The sequence below is a fragment of the Glycine max genome, chromosome 6 (assembly GCF_000004515.6).
Source record: "Glycine max cultivar Williams 82 chromosome 6, Glycine_max_v4.0, whole genome shotgun sequence".
Taxonomy (NCBI): domain Eukaryota; kingdom Viridiplantae; phylum Streptophyta; class Magnoliopsida; order Fabales; family Fabaceae; genus Glycine; species Glycine max.
This window is the reverse complement of record NC_038242.2, coordinates 16,345,658-16,364,469: the sequence shown is the minus strand read 5'-3', so window position 1 is coordinate 16,364,469 and position 18,812 is coordinate 16,345,658. Positions and strand designations below refer to the sequence as shown.

General features: G+C 31.1%; 3 protein-coding genes across 4 annotated transcripts; all 3 read right to left on the bottom strand.

Annotated features, from left to right (window-relative positions):
- Positions 1-505: 505 nt before the first annotated feature.
- Positions 506-4,323, bottom strand: LOC100527426 (putative 5-formyltetrahydrofolate cycloligase). Of its 2 annotated transcripts, none has more exons than XM_041015980.1 (8): positions 4,058-4,318; positions 3,783-3,926; positions 3,523-3,672; positions 2,452-2,493; positions 2,326-2,371; positions 1,959-2,029; positions 1,739-1,865; positions 506-915 (listed from the first exon to the last, which is right to left on the bottom strand). In XM_041015980.1, exons 1-8 carry the CDS (start codon positions 4,245-4,247, stop codon positions 888-890), a joined length of 798 nt encoding a protein of 265 aa, XP_040871914.1. In that variant the 5' UTR covers positions 4,248-4,318; the 3' UTR covers positions 506-887. The 2 variants fall into 2 exon arrangements, with proteins under 2 accessions (XP_040871914.1, NP_001235912.2); NM_001248983.2 differs by having other exon boundaries at positions 510-1,273; positions 4,058-4,323.
- A 1,490-nt stretch (positions 4,324-5,813) lies between these two features.
- Positions 5,814-9,672, bottom strand: LOC100793806 (probable myosin-binding protein 5). Its single transcript, XM_041016588.1, has 3 exons — positions 8,193-9,672; positions 7,007-7,864; positions 5,814-6,611 (listed from the first exon to the last, which is right to left on the bottom strand). The coding sequence occupies exons 1-3, from the start codon at positions 8,932-8,934 to the stop codon at positions 6,403-6,405; spliced, it is 1,809 nt and encodes a 602-aa protein (XP_040872522.1). The 5' UTR covers positions 8,935-9,672; the 3' UTR covers positions 5,814-6,402.
- Positions 9,673-10,579: 907 nt separating this feature from the next.
- LOC100793271 (polynucleotide 5'-hydroxyl-kinase NOL9) lies at positions 10,580-14,003 on the bottom strand. The gene is made up of 8 exons (XM_003528119.1): positions 13,742-14,003; positions 13,614-13,647; positions 12,842-13,014; positions 12,509-12,689; positions 12,218-12,398; positions 11,773-11,872; positions 10,790-10,917; positions 10,580-10,585 (listed from the first exon to the last, which is right to left on the bottom strand). Exons 1-8 carry the CDS (start codon positions 14,001-14,003, stop codon positions 10,580-10,582), a joined length of 1,065 nt encoding a protein of 354 aa, XP_003528167.1.
- Positions 14,004-18,812: the final 4,809 nt, after the last annotated feature.

The following is an 18,812-nucleotide window of genomic DNA, read 5'->3' as shown; positions in this document are numbered from 1 at the left end:
CATCCAGTTTTTTCTTTTCCCTTTTCTATCTATCCAAACAAAGGGTTGGAATCTCCTCCCACTTTGCTTCTTCTACATTGTAATTGTCATTATGAATCACCAGTAAAATCCCGATTTTAAGACTCACTCGAGCATCATAAGCGTTCTTTATAGCACTTAAATGGAGCTGCTGAGATTTTTTTCAACTCTCAATTCATATTTTACTCATACATATATGCTAATTATATTTTACGATTCTGGTAACAATACATACCAAGTGGAGTGGTTTACGTGAACTCTTAATTAAACCAAAAACCATTTCTGTGATTCTTCAAGTCCATTGTGTAATTTGTTGGTAGTTATACGAGAAGAAGGATCACGCAATCATATTACTCCTCTTGCGGTTCAATTTGAAACTAAATGAGGTTACGTAGCTCATGGCTTTTTTATTCTATTTGGATTCAATAAGTTGAGGTCGTAGTCGTGAGCAAGAGTAGAGAAAATTAAAATATCTAGCTCACAAATATTAAGAAAAAATGATCCATAGAATAGCGTGGATAAAAGTTTCTCACCACAGTACCTATAACTAATCCCCAGTCCGTAAGATAATTATCGTACAATTAGAGCACACTGACTAAAAATTCAACTAACACACCTTTCCCAAATATAAACGGCGTATGGGTAAGGTAATTCTCAACTCATTTGCTGGTGAATCGTTGGTCAACTCCAATAAAGTTCAATTTCCACACATTACAAATTATACATCACACCTATTAAATGTCCAAATTTTTCCACACACACCTAGCTCTGAAATGGCATTTAACTCCCCCTGCCCTTTCATTATGGGATGATGGGACTCTTCAGGCAAACAAGATATATTCGAGGTTTTGAACCAAGAAACGTGACATTCAGGAAATCTCGCTAGCCCAATAAACACTAAAAAGTATAACCGTACAAGAAGTTAAAGCATAGTCATTCTTGCTGAAACACATGTGCTTTAGGAAAGTTTAACTTCAAACTTCACACAGTTCAAACATTACAGAAAGCATACTGTACTTAAGATGAATGATTTGAGTATCAAAACATCCAATCGGTCAAGGATGGTGGACGCAATCATTCAAGGCAGTCCAGTGTCACTTGATTAATTGGTTAACCTTTACTTGTTACACAAAACCCCAGATCCAAATCCTTTAGTGCTGTACACTAATGGAAACCACAAAATTTTATTGAAGATACACTATTGTAAGTGTTCAGGATCAGCTGTGAAGTCCACTGCCAGTGTCAGAGATCCATGCTGGAATTGTTCACTAGGTTAAAATGACTAAAATTGACTAAATTCTTATTCAACATAGCAAAAACTGAAAGGTTCTGTTAACTAATGCTCTTAGGGCATTTTTGAAGAAGCATTTAATACTCTCCATCAACAAAATTATTTAATAAACAAATCCTCCTGATAGCTTAAAGAGGAAAACATTGAAGGCTTTATAGATTTACAAGGTATTAAATGCCTCTACTTTTTTCATTCAATACTTTTTAAAAATTAGAGGGTGAGACTAGGTATAACAGTAAGGTTGATGCCTTTGTGACTTGCAGGTCGCAAGTTCTCTACACATGCCTGTTAAGGCTTCATACATCTACCCTCCCTAGATCCCATTTGTGCATTCGATCGCTCTTTTACCTTTTATTATAATTTCTTAACTAGAATTGTAAGGCCACTCATTAACAAATTCCAAAAGTAGATGAGTTTGTTCAGTGATACCTGTTTAAGGCAGTTGTACTGATGGGAATCACACCTTCTGGAGATACCAGAGCATCAACTGGAAGATCAGATGAAGTCATTGGTATTACTCCTTCATCCAGTATTTGTTCAGAATATGACAGTGCAACTGCAAATCCAATGCCAAATTGCTTGATCATGGCACATTTTTGTAGGTTTGGTTCAAACAAAATTAAGTATCCTAGAAGGAATAAATGCATACCAAGCAAGGGTTGCTTCCAATTACGCGTCTTTGCAAGGTCTTGGTAATTCTTCAGGAAGGTATCATAGTAACTGGAGAACAAGGATATTAACTATAAAAAACTTGGTCTATGATTTTGTAGGATTTGTGACAAAATAATAATAATGATAATAATAATTCAGGATATAATAAGTGAAATGTCAAAAGTGAAGCATAAGAGTTAGTGAAGTAGTCCGTGTTCTAACAAAAAACAGTTTTTGAATGGTTGGTTTAGTAATATAAGACAGGCCAGAATTGTTAATTCAACTCATAAATTTCGCTACAACTGAGAACTTACAGAACATGAGACAGATTTCAACTGTAAGAAGAAACAAATATAAAAGCATACCCTCCACCACGACCTAAACGTCTTCCAGATCTGTCAAATGCCAGTCCTGGGAAGAAACATAATAGAAAAAGATTAGCTACATTCAAGCTAAGACACTAATAATTAAATAAGAAATGAGAAGCTCACCAGGTAAAAGGAACAAATCAACTGGATCATTTGCCTGCATAACTGTACCAAAGAGATCTTTCAAATGGTTGTTGATATAAGCCAATCAGGATTATTAGAAAATACATTAAATGAAGTCAACCCGACAAGAATCAGAAAAATAAAATTAAATGCACAAAAGTAGCCGAGATAGGGAGAAGAAGGGTGCACATAACTTTTATCCGGTCCTTTGGAAGCGGCTTTGTAAAAGTTATGCTGTAGCGAAGCTTTACTTTGTTGTTTTTTCTTTAGGAAAACAAAGGAACTCATATCTTTTACTGAAGAAACCTCAATTAGAATATGCAAAGTACTTATAAATTTATGTCATCAAGAAACTGTTCACATTGACCCAAAGAAAAACCATAAATTTGACAAAATTTTACATAAAAAGGAGGAGAGCCAGATAAGTTTCCAAATATTAGTCTCACGTGCTGTTACAGAGTATGACCTGATAATAGATTTTGCAAAACTTCCAAACTTAAATCAGAAAGTTAGGCACATTATTTTTGCAAGTAGGCTACACCTATGAAAGCTAAATCGCAGGGTTTTAAAAAATTGTATGCAGCCCCAATTTCGGTTGTAACGTCAAGGATTTGGGATCTCAGTTGCAGATTCATTAGCCACATTTGATTGCAATTTTCCACAACATTAAAAATCACAACAAAGTCATAACCACAACTACAATTTAAAAAATGTTGAAGCAGGAAGAAGAGCAAGAAGATCAAAACCACGAATGCATTCACACATTCAGACAATCAAAAAGGTTGGATGAAGATCAACCGACACATATTTTATATCAACAAATCTGACTTAAAATATGCATATGAAATACACACGGTATGATCTTCATCAACGGTTCCAATTGATGACTGCGTGTATGCAGCAATCCATTTCTATGTCAAGAACAAGAGTTTAATTTCTAAGATACTTATTATAAAAGTCAACAAAGTTACCTACACGATTACTAGTGATTGAATTTCAGCATAAAAATCTTTTGCTCAATTTACTAAAAGAACCAAACCTAAAAAGAAAAGAGGGGCAAGGCAAGTGTACCATCTTCACGCGCATTTCCATCAGCATCAACCGGAGTAGGCTCTAGTATGTCCATTGAGTTTGCAATGAGATCATCAATTCGCGATATGTGAAGCATACGCATGTGACTATTCTTATCCTCCACGCGTGGCACATAAAGTTTTTTTCCATCTGCATGATATTCAAAAATGTTTAACAGGTTTCTAAGAAAAAGCAAATAATATGAAAAAAAAAAGCAAAAAAAAAATCTAATTTGAGAATCAGAAAATGCGAGGCCGCACCAGTAGTACTATTATGTTGCAAAATCTGTGACAAGATTTTTGAAGTGTCGACTTCGCGAAGAGCAGCGCAGCTTATGTACGCGCACAACCTGCGACTGGATCTGAACCACGGAGCTCCCAAAACTATGTCTTGAACGGTGTTATCTTGAAAATAATGAAACAAGAGAATAATAGGTGCGAATTTGAATCCGCTAAGAAGAATTAACAATACTAATAATTAACATTTGTCGATAAAAAAAATAGAAATAGACATAGATATAGATAGTGAGTGATACCTTGGTGGGATTTGAGGGAGGGATCGATGGACTTGAGGGTTTTTCTGACCTGCGTTCGAAGAAAGCGCTTTTGTTTGAAAATGGCGTCGATATCGTCGTGTTTGGGAGTGTTAGTGTTAGTGCTCATCCTCAATTGCCCACACGCTGCTGCTCTTGTGCACCACTGTGTCATCACCGTCTGTGCTCGCATCTTTTTATTTTTCAACTTTTATTCTTTCTTCGTTATAAAATATATTATTATTTCACCATCTGTTCCTCCTCCTTTCATTTTTTTTTTATGCAACTGGTTAAAGTTAAAAAGAAAAATTGTTTTTTAAGATCATTTACATAGATTTTAGAATGTTTTTTCTTCTTCTTCGTTTGACTAAAATGTTCTATTTTTAGGCTTCATTGTACCTTAGGTGTTGTAAGTATCTGAGAACAGAAAAGGAGGGAATAGAATGAAATAAAGTGGAATATGAGGAAATATTTAAATTAAAATAATTTGATATGAGACCTATATTAAATTCAAAAATTTCTGCATAATTATTTCTCATCAAACATATTTTTACATTAGATAAATAATCATATTTATTCCCTGAATGTGTAGAACGTTAATTAATTTATTCTTAAAAGATGAAAATTTTTAATCCCCAAAAATAAAAAAAGTGATCTAAAATATAATTTAATCTTTATTTTTTTTAATAGTTACAAACATAACATTATAATAAAAACTTAAAAAAATAGAAAAACAAACATAAATTAAAACAAATATAATAATAAAATAAATTTTCGGATAAACATTTAAAACAAAAATAACTATTTATCCTTATATTTTTATTCAATTCTTTTTTTTTCTTTTCTTTTTTCATGATAACCAAACAAAGAATCAGAGTGTTTTTAGAAACACATTCTAGAATTAGTATCATTCATTTTGATGTAAAAAATCACGTTCCAGATGCTGTGAGCCTTCATAGTTTTTTCCTTAAAAAACATCTTAGCAAGTTAAGAGAGGAAGATATTTATAATTAGTCATGGTATCAATTCTAAATTGATTGAGATTTTTTCATGGGATAGAACAGTAGCTTAAGAGTCCAACAGACCAATAACCTGCTGAATTCACCAAAAATAAAACAAAAGCAAAATTGGTCTGTTGGAAACTCTTTTCTCCCCTATTTCTCAGCAGTCAGCATAAGAAAACTTCATTTCAATATTATGTCCAAATTGCAGTAGCATACAGGTTTCAATCCTGAGCGATTTTCAACAATAGCTCATCATTCTTTCTAATACTTGCAGATTTATTATTCTTGCAACTGCTCTGAACTTTATTGCTCAGGTTTGTAAGTTGCAGCCTTGCCAATTATCAAGAAAGGGTACGGTATTCACTCTGAAAATGATTAAGAATTTTACAGAGTAGGATCCTCTTATCTTCATTGGATTGAGTGACTATTTAATGATAGATTGGATATCACCATTCTTTATCTTCAGAAATACATTGGATTTGCTCCTTTGTCCCAAGTAACCACTATTCTTTCTTTATCTTCAGAAATACATTGGATTTGCTCTTTTGTCCTAAGTAGCAAGTATCAGGGAAACCAAGTTTTGTACCAACTTTCTAATTTTTTTTCATCTTCGTAATTACACCTAGTAATTTGTGAGCTAAATTCCTAGTTTCTCACAAACATCACTACAGCAATATAAGAAAAGATTAACCGCTTATGAACCTACTTACCACATCTCTGTAAACTGGAAATATATCAAGTTTCATAAACAAAAAATAGGTTTAATGGTATTTGACAAAATGAAACAGTGTAGACTGGAGATGGCAGGAAAAGTAAATTAGTTAAGGTTTTCTATACCATGCAAGACTTGAATTATTTAGGAAATTGCATTTGGTTAGTAAAGCTGAATTTTTATGAATGAGCTAATATTTGGATGGAATATAGAATTTGCATTTCTTCCATGAGAGAAAGTACATACTAACAAGAGAAAAAAATGAACTGTTGACAATAGTAGTCATATAAACAAGCAAACCCTAGACAAGTTTGTCCAAATGATCCTAGTAAAGCTATCCAATCCTAGAAATGGGGATTAAAATCCTATTACAAGACATGCTTTGAGTGTTCAAGTCCTTGACCTCTTTAGATATTTTACAGACACATTCTTGAGGCAGAAGAAAGTCATCCATGCTTCCGACACTCGAGATCTTAGTGTCAGAATAACTCACAATCTTCACAAGCTAGACTTTTTTTTTTTTGTGATTCTTTAGGTTCAGCCTCATGAAATTCAATTATCTTCATTCTAAGCATGATCATTTGGCTCCAGTACACTTAAAAGAGCCAATTACTATAAAAGAAAAATAGGCATCATGCATTCTCTATCTCAAAGGAGGTCATAACAAGGTGACTGAGTTTCTCTAGATTCTGTGATATCTCTGTCAAAATTTTGGTTCCTTCACTATCTTTCTCGTCGTTATTGGAAACAAGCTCTAAGAACCCACTGTTGCCTTCCAGAGCCTTCACCCTTTCAGCAAGGAAAGACAGTTCTTTTGGTAGAAAGGTTTCACCTCCTTTTCCTGTTACAACACAATCATTATGAGGAATGGTAATAAGCATAATAAATTAGAGAAAACCCAAAATATGCCGTCCAAAGTTATATGTATTACCATCTTATTTTTTTTAAAAACAATGTGATTAAATCAGTCCATTAATGATCTAAAATGTCAAAATATTAGCCTTCTACAAATTTTCATCAAACTAGTTTTTCTCTAAAATGTCATCATATTCATCTTTATACAAGACCAAAGTGGTGACCAAAGGAAATTTAGTGACAAAGTAACTTAGTGACCAAAATTTTTAAAGGACTAATGTGGTGATGCATGTAACTTTGGAGGACTAAATTGAATGTTTCCTCTAATAATCATTAGAATTATAATGCTACCTATACATGAAGGCATGTCTGCTATGTTACCTGTCTCACTGTCTAAATTATTAACACTGTCAGAGCTAGACAGTAAGGAATAAATTCCACTTTCTGCTAAGGGTGTTCTATTTTCTTTTTTCTTCATCCGGCCAAGAAGATATGTTTTCTCTGCTTTAAAATCTCTGACTGATTCATTGTGTCTTACCCCTTCATTTTCTTCCTGAGGTGATTCAACTTGAGTAGAATTGAGGCCTTTTTCTCCATTACCTTCACCTTCATTGAGCTTGAATGAAGAGCTATTGTAACCAAGAGATGAGTTAGATTCCCTACTAAAAGTGTTTTCTTCTGCTAAGCTTCCATATTGTTTTCTAAAAATCTCCAATTCAGCTTCTAAAGCTCTGAGATCTTCCTCTCGTTTGATAAGCATATCATTAGATGCTTGGAGGGCTTCTTCATCATACTCAGCCTGTTCCTCCATCATTCTCTGATACTGCAAAGCCTCCATTTGCACCGCTGCCTTCTCGGCCTGTAACCGGGTGATCATGGCCATTGCATTGTTGGCAGCAACAGCTGAAGCACTTCTTTCTTCATCCAGCTCCATGTACAAAGCCATGAGTGATTTGCGATCCAAACGAACTTGCCTCTTCAAATTGTTTAAGATGGCATCATCAAAATCAGTTTGGGGATTTACATCATTAGAGTCAGAGGCAAATTCTGTCTTTTCCAGTGGTGATTTCTTGTTAATCCTGTAGGTCCATCTGGGACTGTTGTTTGCAGAATCGGTGAGCGGGATTCCAAAGAACTTATTTCCCCTTGTAAAAGTTGGGGTGAATTTGCTGGACTCATCATTCAAGTCTTCTACTTCTCCCAATAGAGGCAAAGAGGTAGATTTGGTGTCTCCGCTTGCTGTATAGAACAAAAATATTGTTTTGTAAAAGATGCCATAATCACATTTTCAGTCATGAGTAAATCTAGTACAAGTTCAGTGTCTATAGGCACAACTAGTCAAAAGTAGGATTTATTGAAATAATAACAATAAAGTTTGTGTTGACAACAATGCTGAAGTGATTATAATATTATTCAGACAATGTGTTCACGTAGTCCTCTATTTGATTCCAATTAAAGCATATATAGTACAATAAAAACTCAAATACAGCTAGAAAGATATAATTTTTAATCTGCATAAACTAGGATATGCATAGTATCAGGAAATTCTAGTTTTGCAAATACTCACATTTAACATTCGGGCTATTAACATTGAAGCCAAACTCATCCTCTTGAAGCTCCGGATCTGCCATAAACTTGAGTTCTTTGTACCTGATGTGAGGCAACTCTGGACCATTAGGTTCCAAACTTATTGGTGTTGAAAATGGAAAAGCTCTCGGTGAAGGAGTTGGGGCTCGCACAAATGATGACGAGTGCTTCACTTTCACATTAGAATTAGAAGACTTCATTTTCAATGGCTCTCCACAGCATGAACACTTTTGGTTGTTGCTTCTATCAACCTGCATGAACCCATCATCCTTCAAACTCAACTGAATTGGTTGGTCATCCTGAACAAAGCACTCCAAGTCCTTATGCAAAATCCCCACAAGGGACTTGTAGGTGTCGCAATCCGATTCCTTCTCGGTTGCAAATGAAAGCAGGCACCCCTCACACATCTTCCTTATGTCAGAGAGCTTCTTGTGGTTATGACAAAATGCCAAAGACGACATGTCCTTCTTGTGAGCCTCGCACACAGACTCGTTGTAATAGAAATCAGGATTTCTGTGAACCATAACATGATCAAACCTGGTGCACAGCCAGCAAGGGATGTGCAATTCAAAGAACCTGGCAAACTCATTGGCCAAAAATGCAAGAAAACCATCAAGGAAGAGTATGAATATCAGCACCCATTCAAGCAACACATAGATCACAAAGTGTGTGAACTTCCCCATTTCTTGCTCAACAAAATGAGAAAATGATCGAGTAGCCATGTTGGAAGTTTTCTTTCCCTTTTGTTTTTGTCCTTATTAACAACCCAACATCATGTAGAATGTAACAGATTGGAATAAAAAAAACAACCAAGTTTCTGGAATCTGTAGTGCTGTTGAAGATTAAACAAAAAATAAAAAAAAGTGGGTGTGGATTAAGAGAGAGAAAAAAAGGAACTTAGAATGTGGGAAGATGGAGGAAGATCATGACCTTGGTTGGGGACGAGGATCAAGATCTTTCTCTCAGCGTGTGTCTCTCTCAGTGGCACGTTTGCAAAGGAAGGAAAAGAGAGAATGTGAAAGGTGGAACTCAATTAAGCCATAAAAATTGAAGAAACAAAAACCAATGGAAGCTGTTAGGCAGACAATTACCTGAAATAACGGTCCATCATGCCTCTCTTCCAATTTTTGTTTCCCAATTACAACAACAAATATCTCATGCATTTCCTATGGCAAAGCCTATACAAGATTTTTCATACGCCACACTGATGTTGGTATCTGAGTATATTTATCAACACCTTCTCATCCTAGGTGGATTTTTTATTTATTTACGAGAACCATTTCTTTTAGGTCCTCGGTTAGGAACCACGTCAAATATCATGTGTATCATCCAATTCATTGGACAAGAGACTAATCCTACTTGTAATGTGTAATTATCATTGGTCTAAGAGAATTTGACTCACTCAGAATTGAACACAGATTTTTTTTCTAATTAAATAGATTGTTTTCACTCATGTGAATACAAGAGAATCTTATACCATTACATCTTTTAGATTATCTACGAGAACCATTAAATAACACTATTTTTGTTTTGGGAAGAATTAATAGAGTCTAGTTTTAATACACAGTAAAGAATTTTACATTAACTAATTAAAAATCACATAAATACAATAGTCATTACAAAGTGAATCTTATATACATACCAATCTATAATTAGATAGCAATATAAAATAGAGTGCATTCTAATTAAATTGATTAATATAGAACTTTACCTACACTTTTTACATTGTTATTAAACTCAGCAAAAAAAAAAAATCAAAGTGGTTGAAATATAATTTATCTATCAAATCTATGAAATATTTACAAAGCATCATTAAACTTATATTCCATTTTGAATTATTCTTTGAAGACATTTTCAATTAAAGTTTCAGACGGTTGTATTATTTTTATTTATATTTTGACTATATTTTATAAAATAATATATGTAAAAACATTTTAACATTATTATTCAATCACAAATCAATCGATCATTAATAATGACCGGTTAATCATGAGTATGTTAGTTTTTTTAATTCATATATGATAAAGCACATTAACTTTTAGAATAATTATTTTAAAAGATATAGTAATAATAATTTTGAATTGGTTCATTATATAATTTTTTTATACCAACAATATATGAAAACTAAACTCATGTTATTATTATTATTATTATTATTATTATTATTATTATTATTATTATTATTATTATTATTATAAGAAATATGTATTAATAATAAAAGAAGTCATATTTTATAAGAAATATGTATTAATTAATCATGACATCGAGAAATATTATTGATATATGTAATTTGTTACAATATTTTAACCCTATTACTCATTTTACTCATTTATACTAACTGGTTAAGTTCTTGTGGCCCAACAGAACCTAATACTAAAACAAATAAACAGATCAAGAAAGATGTTCCAAGTTCTAACTAAGATAATTTAAATAAATCTTAAATATTTTCAAACAGTTCACCTCATGTAAGGCAACAAAACAAACCAATTTCTGATTTGGTTAAACATTAATACATTATCTTCAGTTTCTATAAGATTATGTTAATGAGAAAGTAAAAGAATGTAAAAAATTTCTTGCCTGCAATAAACAAGAGGGAATTTGGATATAACCCTGTAGCAAGAGGTTGACTCTTTCCAGAGAACTATGTGGCACAGGAGTAATGACATAGAGCACACCTTTTACTGTGTCAATGCCCCTCACAATCCCTGAAACATTAGAAATCAAGATATGTTCAAACAATGAATATGCTTAAAATTATGGAAATGCCAAACAACAACAGTAGAAGGATGTATGATTTGTGTCCATTAGGAATAATACACTTTAACTCTTTATCTTCTACATTTGTGGAAGTACGATGACCTAAATAGGTAGAGATCCCTTAAAATATATTACACTTGAGAATTGAGATGTCATTGCATAGCTAAGACGTACATGAGTTCTAATGAAGCTAACCCAGAAATGCACATTACTTCACATTATTTTGTGTTCCCCATTGCTACCAAAAGTTTGAAACTGATTGTCAAGCTCAATAATTAAGTTACTCCCTTTGGATTTGAATATAAGCAAAAAAAAATGTTTTGGTCTTGCATTTAAATATAAGCAAATCTCAACTAATTTTACTTCATTTAATGAGTCTATCTCTAAAATACCCTTCATTTAATAGGGGTTTTAATTCCAATGACTCATTCTTTTTTTTTATATCAAATTTTAATGAAGGACATTTTAGGAATATAACCTATTTTCTAATTGAGCCTGGTGCAATTAATTGTTGTTAACCAACTTTCTTAATTAGCATGAAACAATTTTACTTTATTTTGCTTATATTTGAATCTGGAGGGAGTATCTTTTAAACAGAATTACAATTCCCATTTGTTTGAGACATATGAAGTTTTCCAAACTTGAAAATACCGAATGGAACACTTTCAGCAAGTTTGCAATACTACTGCTACCTAAATTACTTTTTAAATCTGAAATTTCAAAAAGTATTTCAGTAAAATGATCCTCCATTTCAGAGCAAGACAGAATGAGACATTTCAGAATTAAGAAGTCAAATTACATACCAAGCCCAAGACACCAAGGTAAATTTTCAGGTCCATGAGAATCAACAGCTAAGCCAACAACGGTAGCATTCAAACTGTAGAATATCTCAGAACTTGGGACCTACAAAGATATAGATAGACCATAAAAAATGTTCTGCTCACCTTTATAAAAATAAAATAGATGTATGAAATATTGTTGCAATTCCTAAGAAGAAAACAACATATTTATTTATATTAAAAAGATTTAAAAATCAAATGGGATTAGAACCAAAATGAACCAAATGCATGAAATCTGTATAAAGGGCAGCTCAACTCAATCACAAGGATCTACTCTTGTGGTGCTTGGGAAGGGTTAGATGCATGCAACTTTAAGTTCTAAACCATCAAGTCACAAGGTAGAAACCTTACTGTTGCACTGAGGTGTGACTCAAAATCAGAACAGGTAACAAGTAAAATTTGAACAAACCTCACAATGAAGGTGTTGAATCTTTATGCTTGCAATGGGAACCTCATAAGGACAATGAGAGGCTAAGGCATGTGCAAGTTCCTTGATTGTAGAAATATTTGAATCACTAGAAAAGCACTGTTTGAAATAAGTCAATATTCGTAAATCACGCAGTAGGCGTGCATCTATCTGAACAAGCACCCTAGGGAAACAAATAGGGATATCCAATGATACTTGATGCATAAAAAATGAAAAGAAAAGGACCAAACCAGCAGCTGCAATTGATAACTTTCTAATCAGATTAGAGCTTACGATCTAGTTAACGAGTCCTGATGAGCTGAATTTATCTCAATTAAGTTAATTGTTTCATCATGTTCCCCATCTGACCAAAATTCTCCAGCAGGTAAATTCTTTTTTTCACTGGATATGCTTATCTTAACTACATGTGTAGGACAAATATATTTCAACATGTCCACTAATACATCATAACCAACACGTGAAATACAAGAGAAAAGAAATCGTTGAACAGTTACCATAATAGATGACATATTTCTATCATTTTAGAAAAGAAATAGTTTACGTGCAGTAAAAGTACAAACACAGGATTAAAAAGAATCAGACTAACCACTGAAAAGGAATTGAGCTTACCTTTCACCCAACCAGGAGTATTCACGATAAGAGGAACTTCGATCTTATGAGGATATTCTCCCTTATCTGAGATGCAATACTCCTTTCGGTAATAATTATATATGGCAAATACATAACTTAAGTATGTTGATGGATCTCTCTTACAAGAAACATCACCAAAGAAAAGGCACCTGTCACAGAATAAATGACAGATAGTAAGACAAGCAAGTCCATTACATGTTCAATCAAATAATACCTGAATTGGCTCACACTTGCACAATTGAATACAAAGATCCAACACAGATGATATATATCATCCAAGTCACTGTACATAAAAAAATTTCACAATAATAAAATCCCCCCAACACCCCCCCACTCCATTCCCCCTCCCTGAATGAAAAAAAGAAAGAGAGAAGAATGCATGTGATGCTTGGCTCTTACAGCATCTTCAGAAAAAAGGAACAACCATGTACAGAAGAAAATCATATGAAAAATGTTATAATATATAATATTTGTAATTTGTTGATATAATTGGTAATCAGATCAGATGTCAAGACAGTTCTACTGAATCTGGAAAGCATGAAATACATCTCAACAGTAATCATCTTAACCTAACTTACAAACGAAGAAACAACTAAAACTTTATGTAGTTCAATATATGTGACTACAGAATAGATGTTCACTGTCATCAAAAGGCAGCAGCCTAGTCAAATATTTCAAATTCAAACTTTAAAGCAACATTTCAAAAATACAAGCTCCCAAATTATCAAGATGAGATAGCACTTCATACCTCTCCGGTGTTTTCAGGCATGGAACTGTCAAATCTAAAATAATTATATTAAATAAATTACTAACTTTGAAATAAATCATAAAGTATTTTCTGGACAAAAAAAATAAGACAGAGATTCACCAACATACCTGAAGTTACTTTATGAACAATGGTTAGTGACAGAAAAGCAGGAGGAGTAAACTCGGGTTGGCCAACATCAGTATCCAGATAAGCTACTTTGGTGTATTTGTTCAAGAGGACATTTAGGAGATAGCGGGAGAAGGTTGTCTTCGCACAATTCTTGGCACCACATATAAGAGTAATAGGAGGCATTGAACTGTTTGCAATGGACTCTGTGGCCTCTAACCACTGCTCTGGGATGTTTATGTCTGGTGAAGGAGAAGAATCCATCCCTTTCTCTCTGTCAAAGTGCAAGACAACTTTTCTTGATTAAGCATATTTTTGTCAGTGAGTCATGCAAATTTCCAAATGGTGCAGTGCATTGCAAGCAATCAACAAGACAACAACTGATTTGAAAGCAAGCCAATCCACCTGATTCAGTCTGTCAAATGATTTAGACTTAAACATTTGGACTGAATTGGATTGGGTTGATACTTAGTAAACTTGTGATTTTTTTTTCCTTTTATTTGGGGTACATTTCAAATTATACAAGAAATTGCTCATGCAATTGCAATTATTTCAGTAGTTGGGAACCCAGCTTATCGATGGACTAGGAAATCTCAATCAATTTTCACCGAGTGAATCAGACATGAGAGTAACAGGAGGCCCTTTTCTTTCTCTACTTTTTGTTGTGCTCTTCTAGTTTGAAATATGACAGCATTGAAGTTTTGAAAAAAAAGTATATAATTGAAGTTTTTATATACACGTCATACTTCCTTTATATTTCCATTAATTATTAGAGTGAAATGTGAAATAAAGAACTTGATTTTAACAATTTAAAGATTATAAAGACTAAATATAAACAATTAAAACTAGAAAAACTAACCAAACATGGACTATATTAAGAGGATGAAAAATACTATATAATGTATTTGCAGAAGGGATACCTATTTAATATATGTGTATCATCTTAATGTTTATTTGCATGCATGTAGTTTGCACATTTAGTTACTCTTGTGTGAATTAAGGGAAGAATTATTTCTTGACAAGATCCACTAGTTTGAAGCAGCTTACTTTTGACATAACCGCTGCTCTCAGCTGTCTCTTTCGCTGGAGCATTACAGAATCATATATAAATGTTCAGTCTCAGAATAAATCCCTCCTTAGACCAGAAACAGGATACCTCAAATGAAAACTATTCCTGACTCAAGTTTGTGTTGACAGAGCCTGCTTTCATTTTGCAAATTCTCAGCAAGGATTGATCTTCTAAGTTAATTTTTGGACTTTTGATTATGACAAACAGTGCACCTTGGACTCACACCTTTCTGGAGTTGCCTCCTTTAAAGTGGCTAAAGGCGAAGTAATCTCGATTATTAATGAGAAAATTAACTGTTCATTTTTCAAACACATTCACAATTTTGTTATGCCTGTGAGCCGTAATATGGATAGTTGATTTTCTCATAAAAAATCAAGATTACTTTTACTTTAACCCTCACTATAGAGGAGCTGGAGTCCACCTTTCATACCAGCAAATTACACTGATAACTAGCTTGTTTAATCAGAACCTACTTACTATTGATACATGGTAGTTAATTACTAATCATAGCCATAACCTATGTTATCTAGTATCTTTGCCTGAAGCTATGTCTAATTCATAATATTTAGAGCAGTTTCCTTGTTAATGAAGCATGTTGCAAATGCAACATATATTTTGTTCTCATCAAAGTGGAGCACTACTGTTGGGAGAAGGTGCTATACTAGTAATTTCTTATACTCAAAAGAGTTCATTGTATACAAGTATTCGTAGATAGAGAAATTCAAATGATGTTTAAGGCATACTATAAGTTGTTTCAAAATCCCACTTGTTACTTACACGAGACTTTACTGTTATGGCATGCTAAATACATAAATGCAAAGTTTCAATTTTCAAAGAATTGATGAAAAAAGAAGACTAAAGCGACGGTTCTTCCTGGCAAGGAACGCCACTAAGGCGTCAATTCAAAACGGGTTTTGATTTTTGAAACCCTTTTGGTTTTTTTCTTCTGAAATTCAATTCCAACATCGGTCTTATACGACCAGACTTCAATTCCAACATCGTTTATTTTAATTAGTCAACAAATTTCACTTTTAACTAATTTATTTTATCTTTATCTATATATATTTTTTATCATTTAATTGTCTTTCTCCCTCAATTATCCTTTTTTTATCATTATCTCAAAATTTAATTTCAATAATTTTTAAAGGAATTATAAATCTAAAATATAATTTATATATTCATAGATTTTTTATATTAAATTTAATTATAAACAATATAATTTATTTATTAAAAATAATTATTTGCTTTAATTTTTAAATATATAAAAATAAAAATCTAATTATGCAATACATAAATTAAAATGCTAGTATACCAATAAATCAAATTCAACATAATACACTTTTAACGGGTTATAAGATTAATTTAATGTCTATAAAGAAAATAAATATGTTTTAGGTTTAATTTCTCACTCATAAAAACTACGAAATATGAATAACATCGGTATTCAACGCTTTCTCACAGGATTGTTAGTGCTTGTGGTGTTTTTTCCCACTATTCCACCAAAAAAAAGCATTGATCTTTAAAATATTGTTAATTTAATTATATAAATACTGCTTATATGATTGATCGTAACTACCATATAAATTAACAACTAATTTAATTATATTATTCACTTTGGAGTATGATTTCCTTCTATGGATAGGGGCGGACCCATAATTTAATGATTAGGGTGTCAAATACAAAAATTAAAATTCATCTAATAAATATATTAACTAGCATGAAATAACGAAATTCATAAAAGTATTTTTCAAAATAATCTAAAAACTATAATAGATAATATATTTACAAAATAGATAAATTCAATAGTTTTTGAAAGTCCCAAAATTATAAATGATAATCACCAATTTTACATGTCATCAAGAATCCTATGAATTTCTAATAAAAATTAGTATTTACGTTGAATATTTTGTTTGTGAAAAATCTTATGTTAAACGAAAATTACTAACTTAGAATAAATTATGTTACTGACATTCTTGCATTCGTGAAAATATGTTAAAACCTTCCAAATAATAATAAGAACAAAGGTAAAAAAAACAAAAAATATATATATAGAAAGAATGATAATTGAAAAATAAAATATTTGTAGGTATGTTTTGAAATTTATCTTATCAATAACATATTAACTATTAAAGAAAATGATAGTCAAATATTTTTTCTATAAAAAAGAAAGAAAAAAATTTATCTCGACAATATATACTACAATGAAATATAATATTTTGTTAAAAATTAGAAAAATAAATAACGCTTAAATGGATTTTTTATGTTACACTTAAATTATATTATTTACATAATTAAACCCCTATTATTTACATAATTAAACCCTTAGGTAAAAATAATTATTTTTAATTATTCATCTAATCTTTATAGTTTTCAAACTTATCAATTTTACTTTCTATTTCTATAATTAATAAGTGAATTTTTTAGTCCTTCAAATTTATATTTTAATTTCTAAACAATTTTACTTACATTTTTTTAACTTAATTAAAGAATTTTAATTGTAAGAATCTTTTAAAAATTAAAATGTAAACTTTAGGGTTAAAAATTCACTTATTAAAAAAATAAATTTAAAAATTATAAGAATTAAATGAATAATTAAATCTTATTTAAAATATATATTAAAAAAATTTGATAAAAAGTCAGGGGGACAAGACCCCAAAAGCACACTGTCAATGGGGATTAATGTAGAGTTTTCCTCACACGGCATGCACACTTAAAAAGAGTATTTCAGGATATACATTCCAAATATTTGTACGAGATTACTATACTCAAACACTCTTAAAATAAAATTCTATATTTATTTAAAAAATTATTTTATTTAATTATCATTATAATTTTTAACTATTAATTAATTAGAAATTATTTTAAATGTAGTTTCTAAAATAATTATTATAAAAATGAATAAATTTATCGAAATAACAAACTGTGATAAAATGTCATAAAAGTAGATTTCAATTTATAGTATTATATATATATATATATATATATATATATATATATATATATATATATATATTTATCTATTTTATATATACCATCTAAAAAGTATATTAAAAAATCTAATTTAATTAGTTGAATAGAATAAAATATGCGTTTGTTATAAACTTGTAGTATTATTCTATTCAATTTAGACAGATAAAGAGGCAATTTTTTTTTGTCTAATTTTTGTGTTTAAAAGATATTTGTTTTTAAAATATATAAAGTAAGATAGAAGATTCCACGTAAACGTGATACACACTGAATATAAACAAATGGTTTATAGTCATTAGTTGAAGGTACATATAGCCATTAAGAAAGCGATACCGAGAGAAGCATTCTGAAAACACAAAAATAGATACTAAGCATTATTATCGAATCTTGTTCTTCCTCCACTTTAGACTTTTTGAAACATGCCTGATGAAATATCGAACCTCTCACCAACATGTGGCTTAAAGGATTTATCATTAACTATTACGTATTAATTCATGAGGGGAGTTTGATTTAACATGAGAGGATTGAGGTAATATATATATAAAATTCTAATGAAATCGTTTGTGTCATATTTTATTAAAATTAAATAAAATAAAAATATAATTAAATGATTCATGATTTAATATATTTTAAAAATTTTATATTATGTTAATTTTAATTTATATGAATGAAATAATAAATAATTTTGGATTAATATAAAATTTTGCATATATAATAATATATGTGAAATAAAATTTTAATCTAACAATAAATTTTAACAAAATAATATTTAAAATAATAATTGTTAAAGTTATACCAATATATTTTAGTATTTATTCTCTATGGATATATGATAATAAAATTACTATAAAACTTCTGAATATTTAATTCAATAACCCAATTAATATTTAAACTGGGTAATTTCTTGTTAATTGAATTACATGTCGGAATAATTGTTTGTCTCATAGTAGTATATATTTTCTCATAAATGAAAAATTACTACGTAGTCCCAAATAACTATTGTAAAGTTCTATTTAATAACAAAAAATATAAAAAGA

Excerpts from the sequence above, each read along its gene's own strand:
- LOC100527426 (XM_041015980.1), bottom strand. The coding sequence starts at position 4,247 with ATGCGAGCACAGACGGTGATGACACAGTGGTGCACAAGAGCAGCAGCG. Across the intron at positions 2,030-2,325 it reads CGTTTAGGTCGTGGTGGAGG|TTACTATGATACCTTCCTGA; the intron begins GTATGCTTTTAT and ends CTTGTTCTCCAG. Across the intron at positions 916-1,738 it reads AGTACAACTGCCTTAAACAG|TGTTTATTGGGCTAGCGAGA; the intron begins GTATCACTGAAC and ends TATACTTTTTAG.
- LOC100793271 (XM_003528119.1), bottom strand. The coding sequence starts at position 14,003 with ATGGATTCTTCTCCTTCACCAGACATAAACATCCCAGAGCAGTGGTTA. Across the intron at positions 12,399-12,508 it reads CAGGACTCGTTAACTAGATC|GGTGCTTGTTCAGATAGATG; the intron begins GTAAGCTCTAAT and ends TTGTTTCCCTAG. Across the intron at positions 10,918-11,772 it reads ACCTTGGTGTCTTGGGCTTG|GGATTGTGAGGGGCATTGAC; the intron begins GTATGTAATTTG and ends CTAATGTTTCAG.
- LOC100793806 (XM_041016588.1), bottom strand. The coding sequence starts at position 8,934 with ATGGCTACTCGATCATTTTCTCATTTTGTTGAGCAAGAAATGGGGAAG. Across the intron at positions 7,865-8,192 it reads TAATAGCCCGAATGTTAAAT|CAAGCGGAGACACCAAATCT; the intron begins GTGAGTATTTGC and ends TGTTCTATACAG. Across the intron at positions 6,612-7,006 it reads TAATTTAGACAGTGAGACAG|GAAAAGGAGGTGAAACCTTT; the intron begins GTAACATAGCAG and ends GTGTTGTAACAG.